This window comes from Bos javanicus, chromosome 3, assembly GCF_032452875.1.
Source record: "Bos javanicus breed banteng chromosome 3, ARS-OSU_banteng_1.0, whole genome shotgun sequence".
Classification (NCBI taxonomy): Eukaryota; Metazoa; Chordata; class Mammalia; order Artiodactyla; family Bovidae; genus Bos; species Bos javanicus.
The window spans coordinates 58,353,745-58,381,582 of record NC_083870.1 but is presented as its reverse complement, the minus strand read 5'-3'; the positions used below and the strand labels follow the sequence as shown (position 1 = coordinate 58,381,582).

General features: G+C 36.4%; 1 protein-coding gene across 3 annotated transcripts in view; it reads right to left on the bottom strand.

Moving 5' to 3' along the window:
- The window catches only part of COL24A1 (collagen type XXIV alpha 1 chain), a 398,952-nt gene that overhangs the window by 137,076 nt on the left and 234,038 nt on the right, over window positions 1–27,838 (bottom strand). For all 3 annotated transcript variants that reach the window (XM_061411389.1, XM_061411390.1, XM_061411391.1), the window contains exons 26-29: window positions 10,647–10,700; window positions 6,761–6,814; window positions 5,512–5,565; window positions 3,477–3,530 (exon numbers count right to left, since the gene is read on the bottom strand). In XM_061411389.1, the coding sequence (XP_061267373.1) occupies window positions 3,477–3,530; window positions 5,512–5,565; window positions 6,761–6,814; window positions 10,647–10,700 (216 nt within the window). The remainder of the gene's footprint in view (window positions 1–3,476; window positions 3,531–5,511; window positions 5,566–6,760; window positions 6,815–10,646; window positions 10,701–27,838) is intronic.

Below are 27,838 nucleotides of genomic sequence, written 5' to 3'. Positions count from 1 at the left end.
CTCCTGAGACAACAAGCTTCAGGTCAAGTTCTAAGAAGACTAGACAAGCAGTATTATAATAGGTACCTAATTGGGTATAAAGTTATTCTTTCTAGTACTTGCCTTAAAATATCTGATTAGCTATAATATAAAGCTCTTGAAGAATGGATCCTGGCTAAGTAAAAAAAAAAAAAAATCTAATCTTTTTTTTGTCCTCTTTTGGAAAAGTTAAAAGTCAGCTACAGCTTTGTTGTTGTTCAGTCTCTAGATTGTGACCGGCTCTTTGCGACCTCATGGACTGCACACCAGGCTTCCCTGTCTCCCAGAGTTTGCTCCAATTCATGTCCATAGAGTCAGTGATTCCATCCAACTATCTCATCCTCTGTTGCCCCCGTCTCCTCCTGCCTTCAACCTTTCTCAGCATCAGGGTCTTTTCCAATGAATCAGCTCTTTGAATCAGGTGGCCAAAGTATTGCAACTTCAGCATCAGTCCTTCCAATGAATATTCAGAGTTTATCTCCTTTAGAATGGACAGGTTGATCTTGTTGTCCAAAGGACTCTGAAGAGTCTTCTCCAGAACCACAATTCAAAAGCATCAGTTCTTGGGCACTCAGCCCTCCTTATGGTCCAACTCTTACATCCGTACGTGACTACTGGAAAAACCATAGCTTTGATTGTATGGACCTTTGTTGGCAAAGTGATGTCTCTGCTTTTTAATATGCTATCTGTTTGTCATAGCTTTTCTTCCAAGGAGCAAGTATCTTTTAATTTCACGGTTGCAGTCCATCCACAGTGATGTCGGAGCCCAAGAAAGGAAAATAAGTCACAACAGGCTACAGGTAACTCTCCCATCTAACAATGTCAAACTACATGAACGTTTTCAGTCAACCCCGTTACCTTTTTCATAAGGGGCAGGATTATACAATCTTCACAAAACAAGTTAGAAAAGTTTTCATGATACTAAGTTGTTTAGATTGTTTGCTGAGATGGCAGGTATTGTTGCTTGCCTGAGCTTTTGCTATTCTGTCAATACTGTATGATACTTTAAAAGCCACTGTAAGTCATTAAACCATGAAATCATGTGGCTTATATCTAAGAAATAGTTAACCTTGAATTCCCCAAGACAGTAGGAGAGTTTGACAGATTGTATTAAATCAGTAAATGTTAGACAGATGAATGGCAGATGGATGGATAGCAGAGAATCAGATGGAAAAGCAGAATCCTTGGGTTGTAGTCCTACCATTCATGATGTTCACATATTCACATAAGATAAAAGTACAAATCACAGGCAGAACAGTACGGGCATATAAGCACTAGTTTCACAATGAGAGTTTTTTGTATCGTCTCCATGAAAATGTGCCTAGCTTCCCCTCCAATGTGTGGTGACACAGTTGTGTGTCACAAAGTGTCACAGGTGTGCTGGAAATATTGACTTCTTCCGTCTTTGGGGTAGCAAGGAAAGGCTGGGGCACAGGCATCTCCATCCAAATAACTTTTGCATTTATCCCTGTAGGCTGGACAGAAATTCTCAAATTTTTGTGAGTGAAAAACATTTGAAATGATATGCATTATGATCACATCTATAGTGGAGAATAGATGAGAAAATAGGTTGATGGGAGAAGAAGATACTAGGTGAGAACTAGAATGGAACTTCATAATACTATATTTTTCCCTTAACATTCTGGTCATCAGTTCTTTTTGTATTCCCAATGTTGACTGATTATATGAAATATTCTCCTGTAAAGGGAGCACTTTTGTATTAAATGAAGCCCTTATTTCTAAACTAAAACTTTGCTTAAGAAATACTGAGTGCACTTTAAATAATTATGAGGAGTCATCTGGAAACATGTCAGTAAAATGTATCTGGAGGATGAGAGAGACCTTTGAGGAGGTGAGAGATGAAGACAAAGTGTCAAATCAGAAAAGAATAATAATTTGCCCAGGGATCACAGGGAAGTTAAAAACTACAGATAAATAAACTTTCCATATGACATGAGATAGCACAAGTGATTCAGAAACATATCCTGCTTAAGTATATGGCTTATGTATGCCTGGATAACCAATAATATCTCAATTATTTAGCTAACCAAATAAAGGTTTTTTTTTTTTTTTTCATCTGTCACAAAGTTGAACTTCACCACTATGAGTAATACGGTGTTAAATAAACACATTTGACCTGACCAAGTGCTGAATGCTGGCAGAGTGCAGACCACTAAAACACAGAGTACAGATCATCTTCCATGATTTTTTATTATTCTAAATATCATTTGGGCTAAAATAGATGTGGCCATCAGCGTTATTTATAGACCGTAAATCCATAACCCAGAAAGGAAAATAGTTTTTCAGAATAGAAGTGATGATACAGAAAAATTTGCTCTTTTTCTTTAATCTTCACCTAAAACACAGCACATGAAATTGAAGTCATTACTTCTTTGGGTTTATTTTATTTTTGGGCCACATTGTGCAGCTTGCAGGGTCTTAGCTCCCTGATCAGGGATTGAAACCAAGCCACAACAGTGAATGTGCCGAATCCATATCTTTGTATTGCCAATGAGTTCCTAAAGTTGTTATTTTAAACTAAGCACCTTTCTTACACTTGCCAACTGGAAAATGGGAGGGTGTTTTGTTTTTTTTTTTTTTTAATCTTTGTTATTTGGAGGCCATTATTTTAGCATTTTAAAATATTTTCTTCTCTAGCTGTAAAAGTCAAGGTAAAGCCAAGGAAGAAAACAGAGTTCTTAGAGCCTACATATTCAAATTAATCAAGGAAAAATACTCTAATATTCAATGCGGTATTGAAAAACCATAGGCTTTGGAGTTAGACACTCCAAGGTTTGAATCCTGGTTGTGCCCTAGACCTATGTCAACAGTTCATATACTTAAACTCTCTGAGCCCCATTTACCTCAACTATAATATCTGAGATAAATGCCTCCCCCTTTTAGAGTGGTTGTGAGTATTAGTATATGTAAAGGTGCTTGGCACATGACAGGCATGTAATAAATGGTGGTTCCTATTTCTTTAAAGAAAAAAACAGGATCTAAATGTTTAAAAGACTTAAAGAATGAAAGCTTTTTAACTTAATTCTTAAGCATAATTATTAGACAATGATTATATTACCTCTTATTTACAGTGAATAAACTCTTAGTCATCCTTTGTGTCCTCATTCTATTTCCTATCACTCTTTATCATGCTGTTACTATCTCTTGCTATATAAGTCTCTTTGTGAGTACAAAAATAATTTATTTAAACATCTTCACATTCACAATTCCCCCAGTGGATGAAACTGGAAGTTGGGAGTAAGAGAGAATTCTTCAGTCAATAAAATTTCTAAAACACAAAATGGAAAAGTATGGTTTTATAAGTACAAATGATTATAAATTACACTGCAATTAATGTTTCCATCTAATATAAGCTATTTTTGCTGAACACATCACTATTTACAACGTCATTTTTTTTTTTTTTTAGGTTAATGTACTTTCTTGATTTGATAACTTACTCTTCGTCCTTTAGGACCTGGAATCCCAGGTGGTCCTCTTGCCCCCACATGACCCTACATGTTGAAAATTTAAAAATCAGTTACAGAATTCATAGGAATATTACAAGAATAGTAGTTATAATCTTTCTTATGACATGCAATTCTCACTGGGAATTCTTAAAAAACAAATATCATATTGGCCTTTCCCAATGCTCTGCTTTTGACATATCCTACTATTTGGAGAAATTTAATTTCTAAGTGTTGATACCCTGAAAAGAATGAGAAGCACTTAATATTCACTGACCGCCTGGTTTTTATGATAAACACATATGGCGTGGTAGTGGAGGGAGATATGCACATGACCAATGTGACAAGTCTAACCTGCCTGGTCCATCAGAGAAGCAATGGCTACTTTTGTAAGATTTCTTTCTCATTCCTCTAGATGTTTATGATACTCCTATCACATAAAAATGGATTTTTTCTGTTACCATGAAAAATGCCACAAAATTTTCCAAATTAATATGCTACAAAAATAGTCTTCAGTGAAGATTTCATTATTATTCAGTCAATTACAATGAGCTCATTTTATACCTAATAGTCTCCAATGAAGACTTGCTTAGAAAACAAAGTTTATTTATCTGTATAACATAGGTAGATGAAAATGAAAACAGTGAACTTTCACAGGAACTAAAATCTATTTTTTATCTCACACGACTAAAAAAAATAGCAACCGTACCCTAGATCAGTCTTCCTCGTTTGGAAGTCAATACATGTCTATCAGTATGCTGGAAAATTGGGCTTATCTTCAAAACAGAAGCTTCACAAAACAGCATAAACCCCTTCTAATAATAGTTCTACTTAGGGGATCACAAGGCTCATATTTTTCACATTTAAGTTCACAATAACTTTCAGTCTTTAATCAGCAAACTTTCTCTTTGAGACAAGACTTCATTATTTTCCTGTAAACACAAATGGAATTTTTCAAAACTCAATTTTTGAATAATAAATTTTTCTATGGATTTTTTCAGTTGGAGAATATTAGCACATTTCTAAGAACAGTGCATTTGGTCCCATCACTTCATGGGAAATAGATGGGGAAACAGTGGAAACAGTGTCAGACTTTATTTTGGGGGGCTCAAAAATCACTGCAGACGGTGACTGCAGCCATGAAATTAAAAGACGCTTACTCCTTGGAAGAAAAGTTATGACCAACCTAGATAGCATATTCAAAAGCAGAGACATTACTTTGCCAACAAAGGTCCGTCTAGTTAAGGCTATGGTTTTTCCAGTGGTCATGTACAGATGTGAGAGTTGGACTGTGAAGAAAGCTGTGCGCCAAAGATTTGATCCTTTTGAAGTATGGTGTTGGAGAAGACTCTTGAGAGTCCCTTGGACTGCAAGGAGATCCAACCAGTCCATTCTGAAGGAGATCAGCCCTGGGATTTCCTTGGAAGGAATGATGCTGAAGCTGAAACTCTAGTACTTTGGCCACCTCATGTGAAGAGTTGACTCATTGGAAAAGACTCTGACGCTGGGAGGGATTGGGGGCAGGAGGAGAAGGGGATGACGGGATGAGATGGCTGGATGGCATCACCGACTCGATGGACGTGAGTCTGAGTGAACTCCGGGAGATGGTGATGGACAGGGAGGCCTGGCGTGCTGCGATTCATGGGGTCACAAAGAGTCGGACACGACTGAGCGACTGAACTGAACTGAAGAACAGTATGTTGGAACTTGTGCTTGTGATTTTTCCAATTGGTCTTACTTCAACGCTTAATTATTGACTATTTTCTTATACATGGTTATTGGTTGCAGAGCTGTACTATTAGAAAGCGAAAGTGAAGTCTCTCAGTCACATCCGACTCTGCGACCCCATGGACTGTGGCCTACCAGGCTCCTCCATCCATGGGATTCTCCAGGCAAGAGTACTGGAGTGGATACTATTAGAAGTGAGCAGTAAATAACAGAAGAAGTAGAAGCAAGGAAGTGAAAGACACCATGTTATATTCTACAGTGTTTTTCAGTGATTGGGAAGAGAAGTCTTTTCTGTACTTACAGGTAATCCCAGGGCACCCATGGGTCCTGGAACTCCAGGAGGACCTGGATATCCCTATAATTTAAGCAAAAATATAAGAGACATGAATTCTCCGTCATATCTAATTGTTTTCACTGAAGACAAACCAATAAATGATAAATAGTAATTACAAATGATAATTTGATAAACTCTCCATCTTCTATCCAAGACATGAGGCCACAGAAAATGTCCCAGAGATAGACAACAGAGACAAAAATGTTTACAGAGATGCTGTGTATACTTTTATTGGAAACTCTTTGCCCAGAATCACATATTATAACCTATTGAGAGGAGAATATTCATCTCATCTTTCTCTAGGTTATGTTATGCTGTGAATAAATGTTCATTATGTTAAATATATACAGATTGTGAAATCATATCCTTTTCAATGTCAGGGAATTCAAAAATTAAGAAATGTGATTGTGAACAAATACTCTAGCCTATCAAATTTTACAAGGACTACACCCTTAGTGGTATTAACCATATTCAGATGCTTCAAAAATATCTTAGGAGACAATCATTTCTCAAATTAATTAGCCTTTAAAGGTATATTTAACAGCAATTAGAGATAGGTAAAAGCAACCTTACAGTGTTTTACTCCTAATACAGAAGTCAAAAGTGAAGAAAAACTTATGTAAAATGAATTTGCAGATAATATTAGGTACACTAGATCCATTACAATGCATTTTCTGAAAGTAAGATTCTTTAGTTGAAAATAATTCTTAATTCTATTTTCTATCACATTTAGAAACTTCAATAAATGAAAAACTGCAATCCAGATATAAAATTTATCAGCTATTACTATCTTAAAGATATAAGACCATAAGATGAATTCCAGACTCTGATCTTTCATACATAAAAGAATTACACTGTGACCACAAACTTATGGAATGGTGGCAATGATGTTATGTGTCATATAAACTATAAGTTGTCAAATCAAAGTAGACTCCTAATTGAATTTTCTTCTTCATCCACATATGCTAATTTAGGATGGTTAATTCTTCTCTTAAAACTATAGGCTCCTTTGACTAAGTCATCTGATTTGCATGCTTTTGAGTGCAAATCAGCATTCCGGATGGCAAACAGTTTAGAAGAAAACTTCTAATGGAAACTTACTACAAAATAGCATTTTTCACTTACTTGAATTTCATTCAAGGCAGTTCTACCTCTGGAATGCCATAACTTTACTATGTTCTTTGGACACATATCTTTCAGATTACTGAGTTCTTACCATTGCACCCTTTTCCCCCTGGGGACCTACTGGACCTGGACTTCCACGCTCTCCCTTTTGAAAAAAAGAAAAACATTGAAGCATGTTGCTTAGTCGTGAAAAGGTAGAATAGACTACATATTATTTACTGACTCATTCGTTTGGTTTACAGTTTTTAAATGTCTAGGCATATGGTATGTGGGCTTCTAATTATACTCTGACCCCAGGGCCTCCATTTATAGTCTCATTCTAGATTCTACAGATGTCAGGACAGACCTGCACACACAAACCATGAGACATATACACTTATCTCATTTATATAAGATGTGAATAAATAACAAATACATATTAGCAAGCCAAAAATCAAATTAGTTATAACAATGTTCTCCAGGACACAGCAGAGAAACTTGGAAGGCAAAGTGGTTTAATAGCAAACTATTAATACAATGCATTTATAATACATAGTCTATTCTACTTTTTCAAATACACTTGTACAATGACAAAACAAATAATCTATAAAACTATTTTATATTATTGAGTTGGCAAAATATTTAAGAAAAAACTGAACTTAATTATTATTGTGCCTATTCTGATGATGGACTGTCAATGTTTGACCATGTAATATAGTGTATAAAAATCTCTTAATCTATATATTTATTTCAAAAAATATTTTATTTCCTCATTTATTCTTTTGTTTCAGCAATATTACTTATCATACTGCTATAATCAATAATATTACATAATATTTTCTCTTGGCAGTAATGAACTAAAGTATGAAACAATGAAATATCATTAATTCAAAGTTTATAAAATGTGAAATACTTTCATTAAAGTATAAATGAAACATGCAATGCACAGAAAATTAAAAACTACTTTCAAATCATTAAAAAAATTAGTCAAGAATGAGCTAAGCCTGGACCATAAACTCATTCTAATTTTCAGTAAGTTTTAAATTTACAAATTTTGCAGTTTTACCCTAAAGTTGCTAGAATTTTACTATTATTAAAATTCTCTTAAGATACTTTTCAAGGGATAAAATACTGAAGTTTATTTAAATGAAAAAATATAAATTATGAATAATTAAGATTTAAAATTGAACAAACATCATATGCTAAAGTTTTGCAAGTAGAAATTCTCATAATTTTAGACATATAAAATATGAAGATAGTAAAAGTATGAAAACAAACTGTAAAAATTAACTTGTGTATAACCATTGAACAAAATTTTATTTCTGTAAACTTTTAACACAACCATAATTATGATAATCAAATATACCACAATAGATTAAACGTCTCAGCTGATTCACATCAAAATTCCAAAGATTTTCAGCATGTTAGAGTAGAAGACAACTTAACACAGAAGTAACTACATCACAATGGAAAAGTTTATACTTTTAGATAGTTTTATAACTATCTAAATTTTTCTGAACTGAGGTCATTTTATATTTTTATATTGTTAATAAAAATCAGTAAATATTTTAAAATCATTTTTAATGTACTGAGCATTGGGGAGATATAACAGAAATTTGACTTAGACTCTGCTGCTGCTAAGTCGCTTCAGTTGTGTCCGACTCTGTGGGACCCCATAGATGGCAGCCCACCAGGCTCCCCCATCCCTGGGATCCTCCAGGCAAGAACACTGGAGTGGGTTGCCATTTCCTTCTCCAATGCATGAAAGTGAAAAGTGAAAATAAATTTGCTTAGTCGTGTCTGACTCCTAGCAACCCCATGGACTGCAGCCTAACAGGCTCCTCTGTCCATGAGATTTTCCAGGCAAGAGTATTGGAGTGGGGTGCCATTGCCTTCTCCGGACTTAGACTCTACCCCCAAGTAATTAGAAACATGTCATTAAGAAAGATGAATTAATTAGAGGAAATATTTTAATTGTGTGGTACTTATTCTACATCCAGGAAAGGAAGAAATCAAGAAGGAATAGAATAATCTGGGAAGACTTTATGGAGGAGACAGAACTTCACTGAGTACTATAGTTTGGCTTTGAATAAATACAGAGAAAGGAAGAGGATACTCTAAACCAAGAAAACAGTAAGAATAATAATAGGAACAGGTATAAAATATGAGACAGGGGAGCAAAAATGGTTTATACTGTGAATATCAGAAAATTCATTACATGAACTGATTAAGCCAAAATTATGTAGTATCTTGACAGCAAAGTAGAGCTATTAATAGGCTTAAGCATGATGGCTCTGACAGTAAAGAATCTGCCTTTAATATTGGAGCCCCGGGTTCAATCCCTGGGTTGGGACGATCCTATGGAGGAGGGCATGACAACCCATTCCAGTATTCTTGCCTGGAGAATCCCCATGGACAGAGGAGCTTGGTAGGCTACAGTTCATGGGGTTGCAGAGAGTCAGAGACATGACTGAAGTGACTCAGCGCGTACACATAGGGAGTTAATGAAGATTTCTCAAAATGCTTTATTCTGACACATCAAAATAAGTGTTCCACTAGTAATATGTAGGCTGGATTAGAAGATGGAAAGGGAAAGTGAAAAGAAAGGAAGTGAAGTCGTTAAGTCGTGTCTGACTCTTTGTAACCCCATGGACTGTAGCTTACCAGGCTCCTCCGTCCATGGGATTTTCCAGGCAAGAGTACAGGAGTGGGTTGCCATTTCCTTCTCCAGGGGATTTTCCAATCCAGGGATGAAACCCAGGTCTCCAGCATTGCAGGCAGATGCTTTACCATCTGAGTCACCAGGCCAGAGTGTAAATTTAAGATAAACTAATAAGATTGTCTGAGGGGGTAGCCTAGATTGATTATTAGAAAGGATAAACTGTAAAGAAAAAACTCTAAGACCTGCTAAAAAGATTAGGCATAGAGAATGAGTTGATTAGATAAGCAAGGGACATGAATTTGATTAGATAACTCAAGGGACATGAATTTGAGCAAACTTAAGGAGATAGTGGAGGACAGAGGAGCCTGGCATGCTGAGGTCCACGGGGTGGCAGAGTCAGACATGATTTAGTGACTGAACAACAACAATGGAAGAAAAGGGAAATGCAAAGATGGGTTCACTCTATCTGGAACACTGGGAGAAGAGAGATAGGTGTAACGCAGACCAATAGAAATGAGAAAATTGGGATGAGAACAGTTTAGATGTGGGTGGTGGGGGGAGGATGAATTTTAAATATATTGTTTAACTTAAATTAACAATTTCAGATGGAAATAACTGGAACATGATCTAATTTACTTCTAATCCTGGCTCTACTTACTTATTCACAAAGAGTAGCCTTGCATTAGATTACCATGCTTCCACTTTACGTTCAGCAAGTCAGGTTTCAGTCAAAGGTCCAAAATTTTCTAGTTCATAATGAGTCAATTAAAAACAATTCAAGAAAATGTCCTTGTTGGTTTCAAATAAAGAAATACTTCTAATTTTTTTCAAAAAAGACTTTCTTAAACTTGAAACTAAATATGGAAAATCACTCCCAAGGTAATGATTTCTAGGAAATTTTTAAGCAAATTACAATTTCCATCACAATAGCCAAAAAGATCCATGAATAACTTCATATTGGATTCCAAAAAAACATAAAGAGATTGTGACTGAAACTTGGATCAGGCAAAGTGATAACTTATTCTTCACTTTCAAAACTGTTTCCTTTAGGGACTTGTTCTCATAAAGTAGATTTAAATATTTTCTAGTCATATACCTAGACCATCTATTTCATCTTTTCTCTTCCAAGCACATAATTATAACCAAAAGAGTGCTCTGCTCTTTAAAATTTAGAAACATGTATACTATCAGCTATATTTCAATATATTTAAGAGAATCAGTATAGGTAATGCATTTTAAGTTATAAGTGATTTCTAATTCATAAAATATATGAATATCCCTCCTTTGAGTTTATCTTAGAATCCTTACTATTGAATAAAACAATGAAAGAAATTACCTTTTCACCAATGCTTCCAGTCACCCCAACTTCTCCAGGTAAACCAACAGGTCCCTTTTAAGAAAGAGTATAATAGAAAATACATATATATTGTATTGCCATTATAGCATCCTGGTTTTAAATTTCCTGTAAACACTATGTTTCTTTCTAACTCATTCTAAATTCTAAATTTGTCTTAGAGTAAAATTCCTCCTAGTATAGGTGTCTTGACTAAGATTTCACATTAGAATTAATTATTCAGTCAATCACCAAATATATATGAATGTCTAATTTGTGACAGGCCCTGTGCTGGAAGGCATGGAGCTTCAATTGTCCTTGTGGAACTAACAGTTCAATGGATATAATAAAAACTCCTGAAGTTTTTACAGATTCTTGATGTGGATACACTAGCTTAAGAAATCATTTCTGTGACTTCCTTCTTTGAAAGCTCCTCAGTACATGAGGGAATAGCTTATTAATTCACTCAAAAAATATCGGGTGCCTACTTTATGCCTTGCCCTATGCTAGTTGCTGAGATTTCATTAGTAAGCAAAGGAGACCTAGGACTTGCCCTGATGAGGCAAAAAGTCCTGTAGAAATAAGAAAAACTAAATTAAAAAGTGAATAATTATAAATTATGATAAGAGGTTCACAAAGGAAACAACTGTGATGCTGAGGTGGAGAATAAAAGACATATTTTTACCAAAGATGGTCAGGGTAAATCTGAGATCTAATATTTAAGCTGAAAGTTCAAGAATAAGAAGAGGCTAGCCAGCCAAGGGAAGAAAGGAGGAAGAGCTTTCTAGGCAGAGGAAATAGCTTGAGTAAAGAATGAATTTGGCAGAGGTGAAAGAAGGCAATCAGTAACACAGTTTCAGAGTGAACAAGGCTCATGGTGCATCTATCTTTATGGATTCTGTCTCTCTGGATTCTGCTTCAAGCAGTGTAGAAAGCAAAAACGGTAACATAGAACAAGTTTCACAAGGGTATAATTCTTCTCCTGACTGTTTTCAATTATGAAGTTACTTTCTTTTATTTAAAAATGTATGAAATGGGTTTCCCTGATGGGTCAGTGGTAAAGAATCTTCCTGCCAATGCAGGAGACACAGGCTCAATCCCTGGCCTGAGAAGAGCTCTCATGCCATGGAGCAACTAAGCCTGTGCACCACAGCTACAGAGCCCGCACCCTAGAGCCCAGGAGCCACAACTACTGAAGCCTGCATGCCCTAGAATGCTCAGCAAGAGAAGGGACCACAGTGAGAAGCCCTTGCACCACGACTAAAGAGTAGCACTTGCTAGTCACAACTAGAGAAAAGTCCCTGCACAGCAACAAAGACCCAGAATAGCCAATAAATAAATAAAGTTATTTTTTAAAAATGCATGAAAATTGTCTTTTCCAATAGCTACCAAAGATACTTCAACAGACTATCATATAATAATACATATAAGCATTAGAAGATACCTGAATCATGAAAAATGGTTTGCTGTGTTGAAGCTAACTGAAGTTAATATATAGGGGCATGATTTTATACACACACACACACACACACACACACACACACACACACATATATAAAGAAAGCTGAGCACAGAAGAACTGATGCTTTTGAACTGTGGTTTTGGAGAAGACTCTTGAGAGTCCCTTGGACTACAAGGAGATGCAACCAGACAATCCTAAAGGAGATCAGTCCTGGGTGTTCATTGGAAGGACTGATATTGAAGCTGAAACTCCAATACTTTGGCCACCTGATGCAAAGAGCTGATTCATTTGAAAAGACCCTGATGCTGGGAAAGATTGAGGGCAGGAGGAGAAGAGGACGACAGAGGATGAGATGGTTGGATGGCATCATTGACTCAATGGACGAGTTTGGGTAAACTCTGGGAGCTGGTGATGGACAGGGAGGCCTGGAGTGCTCCGGTTCATGGGATCACAAAGAGTTGGACATGACTGAGTGACTGAACTGATATATGTATCCTCACCCACATCTATCTATCTGTTGATTATGTATACACTAACATATGTTAAACACTTGCTATATGTCTGATTTAATCTTCACAACAACCATATTTGGTAGTATTATCATCAGATCAGATCAGATCAGTCGCTCAGTCGTGTCCAACTCTTTGCGACCCCAGGAATCGCAGCACGCCAGGCCTCCCTGTCCATCACCAACTCCCGGAGTTCATCCAGACTCACGTCCATCGAGTCAGGGATGCCATCCTGCCATCTCACCTTCTGTCGTCCCCTTCTCCTCCTGCTCCCAATCCCTCCCAGCATCAGAGTCTTTTCCAATGAGTCAACTCTTCGCATGAGGTGGCCAAAGTACTGGAGTTTCAGCTTTAGCATCATTCTTTCCAAAGAAATCCCAGGGCTGATCTCCTGCAGAATGGACTGATTGGATCTCCTTGCAGTCCAAGGGACTCGCAAGAGTCTTCTCCAACACCACAGTTCAAAAGAATCAATTCTTCAGTGCTCAGCCTTCTTCACAGTCCAACTCTCACATCCATACATGACCACAGGAAAAACCATAGCCTTGACTAGATGAACCTTTGTTGGCAAAGTAATGTTTCTGCTTTTGAATATGCTATCTAGGTTGGTCATAACTTTCCTTCCAAGGAGTAAGCGTCTTTTAATTTCATGGCTGCAGTCACCATCTGCACTGATTTTGGAGCCCCGCAAAATAAAGTCTGACACTGTTTCCACTGTTTCCCCATCTATTTCCATGAAGTGGTGGGACCGGATGCCATGATCTTCGTTTTCTGAATGTTGAGCTTTAAGCCAACTTTTTCACTCTCCACTTTCACTTTCATCAAGAGGCTTTTGAGTTTCTCTTCACTTTCTGCCATAAGGGTGGTGTCATCTGCATATCTGAGGTTATTGATATTTCTCCCAGCAATCTTGATTCCCCCTTAACAAATAAGGTAGATGAGTTAAGAAGCTTTCTAAAGTATATGAGCTTAAATAGTATATATGAGTTTAAGTGGCTACTGAACACTTGAAATACAGTCTACACTGACATGTGCTATAAATGCAAAAGACACTCAAGATTTCAAAGACCTACTACAAAAAGTTGTAGCTGAAGCTCCAATACTTTGGCCACCTGATGCGAAGAGCTGACTCATTTGAAAAGACTCTGATGCTGGGAAAGATTGAGGGAGGAGGAGAAGGGGATAACAGAGGATGAGATGGTTGGATGGCATCACTGACTCAATGGACATGGGTTTGGGTGGACTCCGGCAGTTGGTGATGGACAGGGAGGCCTGGCGTGCTGCGGTTCATGGGGTCGCAGAGTTGGACACGACTGAGTGACTGTAATGAACTGAACTGAACTACAAAAAGAATGCAAAATATCTAATTAATGACTATTTACACTGATTACATATTAAAATGATAATGGTTTGGATATGTTAGTTGAAGTAAATATTACTAAAATCAATTTCACTAATTTTTTTACATTTTTAAATGTGGCTATTGGAAAATTTTAAATTACATTTGTGACTTACATCATATTTATATTGGATAATACTAATTCATATTTTTAAACAACATGCTAATAAAATAAGTAGTTATATCCAGATGAAAGGGACCTAATAATTTATTTCTATGGTTCTTTAAATTTAAGGGAGTGAAGGCTTTCATTCTGAAACAATCAATGATCTACGGTCAGTTAATCAAATCTGAGCAGAAACAATGAAGTTGAACTCTTTTGTGAGACAATAACCAAAATAGCAGAACCTAAGAACTGCCTTATAGCTCAAATGGTAAAAAATCTGCCTGCAATGCAGGAGACCTGGGGTCGATCCCTGGGTCAGGAAGATCCTGTGGAGAAGGGAATAGCAATCCTCTCTAGTATTCTTGCTTGGAGAATCCCACAGACAGAGAAGCCTGGATGGCTACAGTTTGTGGGGTCTGAAAGAGTCAGACACGACTGAGTGACTAACACTTTTTCTAAACACAGACTAGTTAATTCAAGGGGGAAAAAAAAAAAAAAACTCCTTTTCCTAACAAGTCAAATTTAGATGAATGAATGAAGTAGGGGCCATTTAGCTTATCCCAATATTGACCATGCATACCAGAGTAATATTACCTACAAAAATATTTTGCTTAGCCCACAGTTCACACATACTAATCTTAAAAAGCTGAATAAGGTGCTAAGATTTATCAGTCTGGAGGTTTTACATTTAAAGTTTTTATATATAAAGATTTATAAGATGCCTGGCTTCAGATGACTAGCATAGTGTATGCTAGGCTAGTGTATTCTCAAAGACAAATATTGGATAAGCATTCTTCAGTTCACCATAGTCCCTGTCAATCGCTCATCTCATACCTAACCATTTCACTATTTATACTACCTGCCTGATCCCAATAGGGTATTTGAGTTTGTCACTCCTGATGTCAGTATTAGAAGGTGCAGTCCATCAAAAGGGCATAATTGGAAGAGATAAGTTCTTATTGGAAAGACAAATAACTCCTAGGATTATATCCATTTCCACAGGGAATCTTTAATGAAACTTAGCTAGGGAACAGATGTACAATGGTTTCCTTAGACTATTTCAGGACCCCAAAAGCCTAATACAAACATATTAAACCTGATAACACTCAAGTTTTGGCTTATAAAGTGGGGACAGAACTATATGTAACCAGTTTATATCACTGATACATTACTCTGGAGAGCAATTGTATGTAGAGTATGTTATAAGAGAGTATATAGTAAAACAGAAGATGCATCTAATCCATAGCTTAGCACTTTCATTTCTAACTGGACACCTGGGTTTCTACTCACACATACATGCTCTAGGAGATACAAAGAAAATGTCCATGGTGGCATTATTTAAGTAGAAAAGTAGAATCATCTGAATTATTGGCTTGTAAACAGATAAACTGAAATGTATTCATACAGTGGAAAAACTCGACAGCAATTAAAATTAATGGACAAGATAGATCTATATATATCAATATAAATAAACATTTTAAGACAATAATGTTGAGTGAGAAAAAAGCATACAATCTTTTCAAAAGGATTTTGTTGTTGTTTTGTCGTTTAGTTGTTAAGTCATGTCTGACTCTTTGGCCATCTGATAGACTGTAGCCTGCCAACATTCTCTATGGGATTTCCCAGGCAAAAATACTGATGTGGGTTGCCATTGCCTTTTCCAGGGGATCTTCCCGACTCAGAGATCAAACCTGTGTCTCCTGCACTGGCAGGCAGAGTCTTTACCACTGAGCCACCAAGGAAGCCGGAAAAGGATACATCTTTATGAAAACATTTTATGCAAAAATTTTAAATAAATATAATAATACAATAATTTGTTCTGACATAAAATACATGGAAATTACATACACAACTTCAGAGTAATGGTTTGTGTCTATATATAGACTGGTAGCTCATTGTTACTTTAATTTGCTTGCTCGTAACAAGCAAGCTTTTGTTGTTGTAAGCCACTGATATTCTGAGATTGTTTCTTTCTGCAGCAAAACTTAGCCTAATGTGACTGATGCAATGCATGTTTCAAAACTGATGAACTCTGGCATTTATTTATTTGAAAAACAGGTGATATTCCTTTACTTTCTTCTAACCCGTATACTAAAGGCCTTAGGTGGTGGTGGAACTGTGAGAAAAAAGGAAGTTGGGATTCTAAGTCACTTTGTACAGGAGAGCTACTTGATAATACCTGCATTGGACTATTAACATGAGCAAAAACAACTTATCAAGTTAAGCCTACAAAAATACTAGGTTTATTTGTTATAGCTGTTAATATTCCCCTAAAAATATAGTGAATTAACATGTGTTGACATAAAATTGTAAAACTTTGTAACTCAGTTCAGTTGGCTTATTCAAAAGGTACTCTCACAGAAATGATTCTATAATTAAAGGTGGCATAGAATGCACTGAACCAATCTCTGGTTTTGATTGCAATCAATTTATTCAGTAAGTACAAAATGATCTGAAGAAAATAAAATCGCATGCATATTTATTTACTCATGTAATAAGCTATATGCTAAGAGTGGTAAAGGATATAAAGGTGAGTAAAATTTAATAAGAATGAATAATCGAGTGAATTGGATAAAGAAAAGCATATTTTCTGTAAGTTAAGGAAGAAAAATAAAATCTATATAATGCAAAGACAGGGGATATTGTATTTGGTTGAGAACATAAGGAAAAGCTTTACAGAGAACACACTATTTGAGGTATGGCTAACTGTTGACAAGATAAATGGTGAAAGTATATTCAAGGCAGAGGGAATGATTTGAACAGAAAGTAGGAGGTAGCAAATGATGAAACATTTGTCAAAGATAAAGTAAATCCAGATTGTCTGGAGCACAGGATATGTGTAGGAAAGAGACTTGAACAGATATATGGTGATGTCCTATTGAGGGCTTTGACTGCCAAGTGAGACATTTGTATTTGTGGTGCTTGCAGAAGAATTTGTGTTTGTAGAAGAATCATTGTTGGTTTGAGTAAAGGAGGAATATAATCATATCTGTCCTGAAAGGACAGTAATTTTACAACATTATGTTCAATGTGTAGTCATGGGAAAAAAAAAAAAAAACAGAAAATGGTGTGAAGAGTTAGAAGTTATTGTAATAGTACAGGTTAACTGTAATAACTTATGACAATGGTATCATGACTTGGAACAGCAGCTCAGGGGAGAAGCCAGTGTCAGAGGAAATACAAATTAAGTCATGGGACAATTATGGCTCTTAGAGAGTTTATTCTGAAATATTAATTTGTGAGTCCATAGAAAAATCAATCCTGAAATCATAAGAATGATGCAGTACATACAGTAATAGAACAAAAATAGGAGAGAATTTTAATGAAGATTCTTTGGAAGCAAGAGATAGAGGGAAAAAAAGGGAAGAGTCAGAGAGAAGGGGAACCAGGAATGTGCAAAAAAACATTCAAGAAGGGAAAATTTTCAGATAGAAATTGTTATTATGCGGGAAGGGTTGAAAAGAATGAATATTGAGACAGTCATAGGGGTTGGCAATTAGAAGGCTGGTGGTGATCTTTAAGAACAATTTAAGTATCTTGTGTGTTTGAATATAATTTTGCCAAAGCGAAAGTGGGAGAAAGTTGGGTGGTTTATTATTTTAAGAAGTGTGACAACAAAAAGGAGGAGGCACAATAACTGCATGAGGACACAGTTTAAAAATATTTTATTTAGAATCTAAATTTTATTCTATCTGCCAAATAAAAGAAACTCGTCTACAATAGAAAAATACTCTTCTGAATAGAAGGAAATTATATTCAAAACCTATTTTTTGCTCTATTTCACAGGATGAGTTTTTTTAAAAAACTAGGCTAATATTATGGCTTATTCCAACACATTTGTATCAGAGAGAAGATATTAGCAGGTTTTATAGGCTCTCAAGTTCTGTGAGTTATCTCTAGATAAGGTCCCAGAAGTTATCTCTATATAGCTTCCTTACCCTGTGAATGCTTTGTGAGTTACAGAACTCAAAGCAGAGACATGTGTTAAGTAAAGGTTCCCTATAACCTCTTTCAGAGAAGGCAATGGCACCCCACTCCAGTACACTTGCCTGGAAAATCTCATGGATGGAGGAGCCTGGTGGGCTGCAGTCCATGGGGTCGCTAGGAGTCGGACACAACTGAGCGACTTCACTTTCTCTTTTCACTTTCATGCATTGGAGAAGGAAATGGCAACCCACTCCACTGTTCTTGCCTGGAGAATCCCAGAGACAGGGGAGCCTGATGTGCTGCCGTCTCTGGGGTCGCACAGAGTCGGACACGACTGAAGTGACTTAGCATAGCATAACCTCTTTATTGCAGAAAGCACTGTTTAAAAGGACAGATTCAGCTGCCATGACTTGCTCTAATTTTAACCCATGAAACCTTAAGCACCACATACGCCAATGAGACAGAAAATTACACATTCAATTTTAAAGTGCTCAAATGCAAATTACGAGTATGTGAAAATGCACACAATTTATCCATATTTTTAATCTGTGGACCCTCAGAGTAAAAATATGGTTTCCTTTTCTGTTCCTTTCAATTCATTCTTCTTCATTTCAAAACAAATGTTGAAATCGTTCATACAATTGTACTAGCCATGTCTTGCTGCAGAACAAATTACCCCAAAGTCAGTGGCTTTAAAACAACAGACACTTATTATCTCACAGTTTCCATCATTCAAGAATTCAGAGTAGCTTAGCTTGGGTGATTCTGGCTCAGAGTTTTTCATGTGGTTGCGGTTAAGATTTGACATAGGCTGTAGTCATCTGAAGACGTGACTGAGAATAGGGAATTCATTTCCAAGAAGGTTATTAGCTGGAGGCCTCAATTTCTTGCTATGTAGGCCTCTGTACAGTTTGATTACATAGCAGCCAGAGTGAATAATTCAAAAGAGAGACTAATCCAAGAGAAAGAATAATCCAAGAGAGAGAGTGAGCGAGGAAGACGCTGCAATGTCTTTTATGACCTAGTTACACACTACTGCTTCTGCTGTAGCCTATTCGTTAGAAGTGAGTCACTAAGTCCACTACACACTCAGAGAGTGAAATAAGATTGTCTTCTGGAAAAGAGGAACATCAAAGAATTTGTAGACATATTTTAAAACTGTCACAATAACTCAATTTTATTCTTGACTTGATTTGATGTTTTATTAAGATGTGATTCCTTCTAATAGTTCCCTCCAGTTTTGCACATCTATTAAGTTAGACACTTCAGTAGAAATATTCTAAGTAGTTTTGGAATGATGTACATTTTCCCAAAGATTAAATGCATAAACTTTCTTATTTCATTAGTTATGATTATGTATCGTGTATAAGACATTATACTAGTCAATTAATAACTAAAATATAAAGTTGCCATAAGATAAATCACTATAGAGCATCAGATAAAGTAGGAGTCAGCAATCCATGACCCTGAGAGCTGGCTGCCTGTTTTTGTAAATAAAGTTTTGTTGGAACACAGCCATGACCATTTATTTACCTATTGTCTATGACTGCTTTCATCCTATGAAGGCAGACCTGAATGGTTGGGATAGAGATTGTAAAGCCCACAAAACTAAACCATTTCTGTTGGGTATTTAAGGGAAATGAAAAGTAGTTGTTGAAGCCATAGCCTCAACTTAAAAGAATTATCAGCAATTTACACCTTTTTGATAAAGAATTTTCATTAAAAATGTTTCAAAACACCTATATCATCTCTAACACACATTAAAAAACAAACAAACAAACAAAGCTTACAGCCAGAACATGAAATGCTATGTGTCAAGAGCTAGATAACTCTATAATAATTGAAAACATTTCACTTTTTGCAAAATGGGATATGTAATAATCTATTTAAAGATTTTGTTAGCTCTAGTGGAAACTCAGAAGACCAAAAGGCCTTATTTATAATAAATAACTTGCTACAATTGAAAAGAAATACTATTTTTTCCCCAAAAGTTAGTAAAACTCTAAAATACTCAAGTTGAATTTTTTTAAAAGTAACCACATCCTACTGAAAATAAAATTAGGATATTTCCTAGTTAAAGCCAAAATGTTAAAAAAATTTATATGAAGTTCTTAGATTTGACAATTATCTTAAAAAAAAAAATCATTGTGCCTTAACTGTGGAACTGTTCTGTATTGTTTCAAAATTTCTTTTTTTTTTTAAATTAATTTTATTTTATTTTTAAACCTTACATAATTGTATTAGTTTTGCCAAATATCAAAATGAATCCACCACAGGTATACATGTGTTCCCCATCCTGAACCCTCCTCCCTCCTCTATTCAATGTAAAAAACAATCATACTTACAAGGATAAAGAATTTCGGACCCCCAAACTCTTCAAATTCACTTGAAAATACAATATACAAGGCTAATTCCCTACAATTTAGTGTTCTGTTTTATCTTAGAAACACATTAACTTCAGTGTTTACACTAATACTATTGTGTGTATTCTTTGTTTAAGAGAATTTTAGTAGTCATCTTAACACAATAAAAGTAGTAATTGGTAGTGCCATATGTAATTGCTGATATTTGACTATTACTACATTTTAACCTTAAAAATGGTATGTTTTCATGGTTCAATCTAGTACAAACTTGGAAGACAGGAGAAACAGAAGATCCATTAGACATGAGGAAATCACTTCAAACACTACATGGAAAAATGTGTTTTTATTACAAGCGAGTATTTCTCTATTTCAACTTCTCATACTTTCGTCCAAGGAGAGAACAATACAGACTCTTGTCAGTTGAGACAGAAAAAGGGAAGCTGTAGAAAAGTGGAAAGAAAGGGTATATAACATGTTTTTGGACAAGAAAGAGGACTTCCTTTTTAGATATAAGAAATATGAGGCATATATGAAACACTTTGGTAGGAATATTTAATATACAATTGTAGAAGAGGGTCTAGAGCTATAAGATATTTGTGAATCATCAGAAAATAGTAAAGACCTAGAGAGTAAATGAGTCACCAAAGAAAGTAAATACACTGAGAAAAATAAAAGGCTAAGACCAGTAGCATTTAGAGAGGAACTTGAAAAAAAGGAAACTTACAGAAATGTCCTATACATAAAACAGAAGTGTATTGACACAGCTATATTTAAAATGAGTAACCAACAAAGACCTCTTGTATAGCACATGGAACCCTGCTCATTGTTACGTGGCAGTCTGGATGAGAGGAGGATTTGGGGGAGAATGGATACATGTATATGTATGGATGAGTCCCTTTGCTGTTCACCTGAAACTATCACAACATTGTTAATTGGCTATACTCCAATTCAAAATAAAAAGTTCAAAAAAAATTTTTTTTAAAAGAAAGTATACTGTCAAAAGGAGGATATTGTCTATTTATTTATCATCCATAATATTTCTTCAGACCTTCTCATTTGGGGGTAATTTTATGACTTGACAAGAATGAACAAATACTTTCTATTTATTTGTACATACATCACTATTTCCAAATAGGTAATCTCTGGGCCACTTTACTCCTATTTTCAAACAAAATCTGTAAGCTAAGGATATACTTCTTGTGACTTGGAATAAACTACTTAAGCTTACTGTGCCTTATCTTTCATGATTTAGGAAGATGTGGCTTTAAGTTTATCAGTTTGTATGTTCTATAAAGCCAAGATGATGTCCTGTCTGATACTGAATCCCTTATGTATAACATACTGCCTGGAATACATAAGATAATATATCTGGAATGGAAGAGTGAATAAATTAGATAGAGCAGTGGCAGTAGAAACAGAGATGAGCTGCACACACAGTCTTTTAAGATCTTGATCTGTGGGTTTACTTTCAGGCCCAGCATGGGCTTTCACAGGATAAGCAGCTTTACTGAGTACGGGGGAGCCAGGTGCTCCAGGAATATCAGAAAGGGCCATAAGACAAGGATAAGACAGAAGAGTAGGACTTGAGCTCAGTTTCTTTCACAAAAATGTCAAAATCACAAATAACTGTTAAATAACCATCAAGAAAAAAGACTGGAACCAATCAAAAAAAGATACTTCACATCCAAAGACAAAATAGAAACCACAACAAAATAGTAGGAAGGGGTGCATTTGTGATAAAATCAAATACCATACACCCTGGGTAGGTGACCCACAACCTGGAAAATAATCTATCATACAGCTTCTCCCACAGGACTCAGAGATCTAGGCCCCACATCAGGCTCTCCAGTCTGGGGGGTTGCCATAGGGAAGAGGAGTTCCTAGGGCATCTGGTTTTAAAGGCTGGTGGGGCTTTAGTGCAGGACTAGGGGAAACAGAAACTCCACTCCTGGAGGGTGCACACAAGATTTCATGGGCACTGGGACCCAAAGCAAAGCAGTGACTCCACAGAACCCTGGGCCACCCCTACCTATGGGACCTGTGAAGTCTCCTAGGGAGGCAGGGGGTGGCTATGGCTCACTGTAGGGACAAGGACACTGATGGTGGAGAGTTCAGGAAATACTCATTAGTATGAGCTCTCCTGGGATAAACATTTTGGCAGAGACTGGCCCCACTCAACAGCCTGCAGGCTCCAGTGCTGGGATATCTTAGTACGAACAACAAAAAGGATAGGAACACAGGCCCACCCATGAGCAGACAGGCTGCTTAAAGTATTCTTGATCCCACAGCCACCTATAAACACACCCCTTGACACAGCCCTGCCCACCAGAGGGATAGGATCCAGCTCTAATACAGCTCTACCACCAGTGAGTAGGTACCCATCTCTCCCACCAGGCAGCCTACACAAGCCCCAAGACCAACCTCACCCATCAGGGGACAGACAACAGAAACAAGAGGAACTACAATCCTGCAGCCTGCAGAATGGAGACCACAAACAGAGAAAGTTAAACAAAATGAGATGGCAGAGAAATACATTCCACCTAAAGGAACAGGATAAAAAACCAGAACAACAACTAAGGGAAGTAGAGATAGGCAATGTATCTGAAAAAGAATTCAGTGTAATGATAGTAAAGATGACACAAGATCTCAAAAAAAAAGAATGATGGTACAGACTGAGAAGATACAAGAAATGTTTGCCAAAGAGATAGACGACTTAAAAAATGAAAAAACAGAGCTGAACAATATAATAACCGAAATGAAAAATACACTAGGAGGAATCAATAGCAGAATAACTGAGGCAGAAGAAGTGAACTGGAAGACAGAATAATGGAAATCACTGCCAAGAAACAAAATAAAGAAAAAATAATGAAAAGGAACAAGGACAGTCTAAGGGACTTCTGGGACAATATTAAATGCATCAACAGTCACATTACAGGGTTCCCAGAATGAAAAGTGAAAAAGGGTCTGAGAAAATATTTGAGGAGATAATAGCTGAAAACTACTCAGCTTATTTAACTTATATACTCTGTGAAATACTGGGCTGAATGACTCACAAGCTGGATCAAGATTACTGGGAGAAATGTCAACAACCACAAAAATGCAGATGATACCACTCTAATGGCAGAAAGCAAAGAGGAACTAAAAAACCTTTTGATGAGGGTTAAAGAGAAGAGTGAAAAAGCTGGCTTAAAACTTCACATTAAAAAAACGAAGATCAAGGCATTTGGTGCCATCACTTCATGGCAACAGATAGGGAAAAAGTGGAAACAGTGACATATTTTTATCTTATTGGGCTCCAAAAATGACTGTGGATGGTAACTGCAGCATGAAAGTAAAAGACACTAGCTCCTTGGATGGAGAAGGCAATGGCAACCCACTCTAGTACTCTTGCCTGGAAAATCCTATGGATGGAGGAGCCTGGCAGGCTGCAGTTCCTGGGGTCGCTAAGAGTCAGACACGACTAAGCAACTTCACTTTCACTTTTCACTTTCATGCATTGGAGAAGGAAATGGTGATCCACTCCAGTGTTCTTGCCTGGAGAACCCCAGGGACAGCGGAGCCTGGTGGGCTGCCATCTATGGGGTCACACAGAGTCGGACATGACTGAAGAGACTTAGCAGCAGCAGCAGCAGCTCCTTGGAAGAAAAGCTATGACAAACCAAACAGAGCATTAAAAAGCAGAGACATCACTTTGCTGACAAAGGTCCATAACGTCAAAGCTATGGTTTTTCCAGTAGTCGTGTACAGATGTGACCGTTGGATCATAAAGAAGGCTGAGCACCAAGGAATTGATGCCTTTGAATTGTGATGCTGGAGAAGACTCTTGAGACTCCTTTGGACAGCAAGGATCTCAAACCAGTCAATCCTAAAGGAAATCAACCCTGAATATTCATGGAAGGACTAATGCTGAAGCTGAAGTTCCAATACTTTGGCCACCTGATGCAAAGAGCTGGCTTATTGGAAAAGCCTGTGATGCTGAGAAAGATTGAGGGCAGGAGGAGGTGGTGAGAGAGGATGAGATGGCTGGATGGTGTCACCAACTCAATAACATAGCTTGAGCAAACTCTGGGAGCTAATGAAGGACAGGGGAGCCTGGCATGCTGCAGTTCATGGCATTGTGAAGAGTTGGACACAACTTTGTGAGTAAACAACAATGGGAATGGAAATAGCCACCCAAGTCCAAGAAGCACAGAGAGTCTCATACATGATAAACCCAAGAAGGAATATGCTGAGGCACATTTTAATCAAATTGGCAAAAATTAAAGACAAAGAAAAAATATTAAAAGTAACAAGGGAAAAGCAAAAAATAACATACAATGTAATCCCTATAAGGTTATCAGCTGATTTTTCAGTAGAAATTCTGTAGGCCAGAATGGAGTGATCATATGTTTAAAGGAAGGAAAAATCTACAACCAAGAAATATCCTACCCAGCAAGGCTCTCATTCATATTTGACAGAGAAATCAAAGGTTAACAGACAAGCAAAAATTAAGAGAATTCAGCACCACAAAACCAGTTGTACAGCAAATGCTAAGGAAAATTTCTAGGTAGACAAAAAAGCCCACAACTAGAAACAAGAAAATTATGAATGGAAAAGCTCACCAGGAAAGGCAAACACAAAGTAAAGGTGGGAAATCATCCACACACAATATGATATTAAACCCAGCAATCATGAGAAGAGGAGAGAACAAGTGCAGAATACTGGAAATGCATTTGAAATTAAGAGGCCAGAAACTTAAAACAATCTTTATATATTTATATATAGATGGCTATATTAAAACCTCAAGGTAATAGCAAACCAAAAATCTACAATATATAAAAACACTAAACAGAAAAAGCAATTCAAGTACGACACTGTAGATAGTCATCAGATCACAAGAGAAGAGAATAAAAGAGGAAGGGAAGCAAAAGGACCTACAAAAACAAATCCAAAACAATTAAAATGGCAACAAGAACATATATGTTGGTAATTACCTTCAATGTAAATGGATTAAATGCTCCAACCAAAAGACACAGACTAACTGAATGAATACAAAAACAAGACCCATATACATATTATCTGAAAGAGACCCATTTCAGATGTAGGGACACATACAAACTCTAAGTGTGGGGGTGGGAATAGGTGTTCCATGCAAATGGCAATCGAAAGAAAGCTGGAGCAGCAATACTCGTATCTGACAAAATAGACTTAAGACTATTACAAAGACAGAGAAGGACACTATATAATGATCAAAGGATCAATCCAAAAAGATATAACAATTTTGTAAATGTATAAGCACTCAACATAGGAGCACCTCAAAATATAAGGCAAATGATAACAGCCACAAAAGGAGAAATTAACAGTAACATAATAATAGTGGACTTTCATTCCCCACTTATATCAATGGATAGGTCATTTAGATAGAAATTCAATAAGGAAACATAGGTCTTAAATAACGTATTAGATCAGATTAACTTAATTGATATTTACAGACTATTTCATCCAAAAGCAGCAGATTACATGTTCTTCTCAAGTTCACATGGAACATTCTCCAAGATAGATCCCATGCTAGGCCACAAAATAAGCCTTGGTAAATTTAAGAAAACTGAAATCATATCAAGCATCTTTTGCAACCATGATGCTATGAGATTAGAAAACAACCACAAGAAAAAAAAAAAAATGTGGAGGCTAAGCAATATGTTACAAAACAAAGAGGAAAAAAACACATAGAGACAAACGAAAATGAAATCAGGATGATCCAAAACCTAAGAGATGCAGCAAAAGCAGTTCTGCTGCTGCTGCTGCTGCTAAGTCGCGTCAGTTGTGTCCAACTCTGTGCGACCCCATAGATGGCAGCCCACCAGGCTCCCCCGTCCCTAGGATTCTCCAGGCAAGAACACTGGAGTGGGTTGTCATTTCCTTCTCCAATGCCTGAAAGTGAAAAGTGAAAGTGAAGTCGCTCAGTCGTGTCCGACTCTTAGCGACCCCATGCACTGCAGCCCTTCAGGCTCCTCCTTGCATGGGATTTCCCAGGCAAGAGTACTGGAGTGGGGTGCATACAAGCTTGTCTCAGTAAGCAACAAAAAAAAAAAAAAAAGGAAAAAAAAAACCTCAAACCACCTAACTTTACAGCTAAAGCAACTAGATAAAGAAGAAAAAGTAAAATCCAAAGTTAGTAGAATAAAAGAAATAAAGATCAGAACAGAAATAAATGAAACAGAGACAAAAGAAACAGTAGATATGAAACTAAAAGCTATTTCTTGGAAAAGATGAACAAAGATTGTTAAATCTTTAGCCAGACTCATCAAGAAAAAGAGAGAGAGGACCCAAATCAATAAAATTAAAAATGAAAAAGGAGAAGTTACAACAAACACCACAGAAAATACAAAGAATCATGACTACTACAAGCAGCTTTATGACTGTGTGACAATAAAATGGATGACCTAGAAGAAATGGGCAGATTCTTAGGTACGATCTTCCAACGCTGCGTCAGAAAGAAATAGAACATATGAAGAGACCAATCACAAGTAGTGAAATTGAAACTGAAATTTACAAACTTCCAATAAACAAGTCCAGAAAAGGTGGTTCACAGGCGAATTCTATCAAACATGTAGAGAAGAGTTAACACCTATCCTTCTGATACTATTCCAAAAATTGCAGAGGAAGGAACACTCCAAACTCATACCATGAGGTCACCATCACCCTAAATCCAAAATCAGACAAAGATACCACACACACACAAAAATTACAGGCCAATATCAATCATGAACATAGACACAAAAATCCTCAACAAAAACACTAACAACTGAATCCAACAATACATTAAAAGGATGAGACATAATGATTAAGTGGGATTTATCCCAAGGATGCCAGGATTTTTCAATATCTACAAATCAATCAGTGTGATACACATTAACAATTTGAAGAATAAAAACTATGTAATCATCTCAATAGATGCAGAAAAAGCTTTTGACAAAATTCAACAATTTATGATAAAAATCCTCCAGAAAGTAGGCCTTAACATGATAAAAGCCATACATGACAAACCCACAGCTATCATCACACTCCATGGTGAAAAGCTGAAGTATTTCTTTTAAGATCAGGAACAAGACAGGGATGTTCACTCTCATCATTTTAGTCAACATAACTTTAGAAGTCCTATCCAGGGCAATCAGAAGAAAAAGAAATAAAAGAAATCCAAATTGGAAAAGAGAGGTAAAACTTTCACTGTTTGCAGATGACATGATTCCTTACATAGAAAATCCTAAAGATGCTACTAGAAAAGTACTAAAGTTCATCAATGAAAGTCTGCATTCATTCACACTTTAAAAAGTATCATAAAATAAATTTATGACATAAAGAAGTATCATAAAATAAATTCATTTAGTCAACATTATTTGAGAATATAATACATGCCAGACATTGATGAATAATGTGGAATATTTTACAT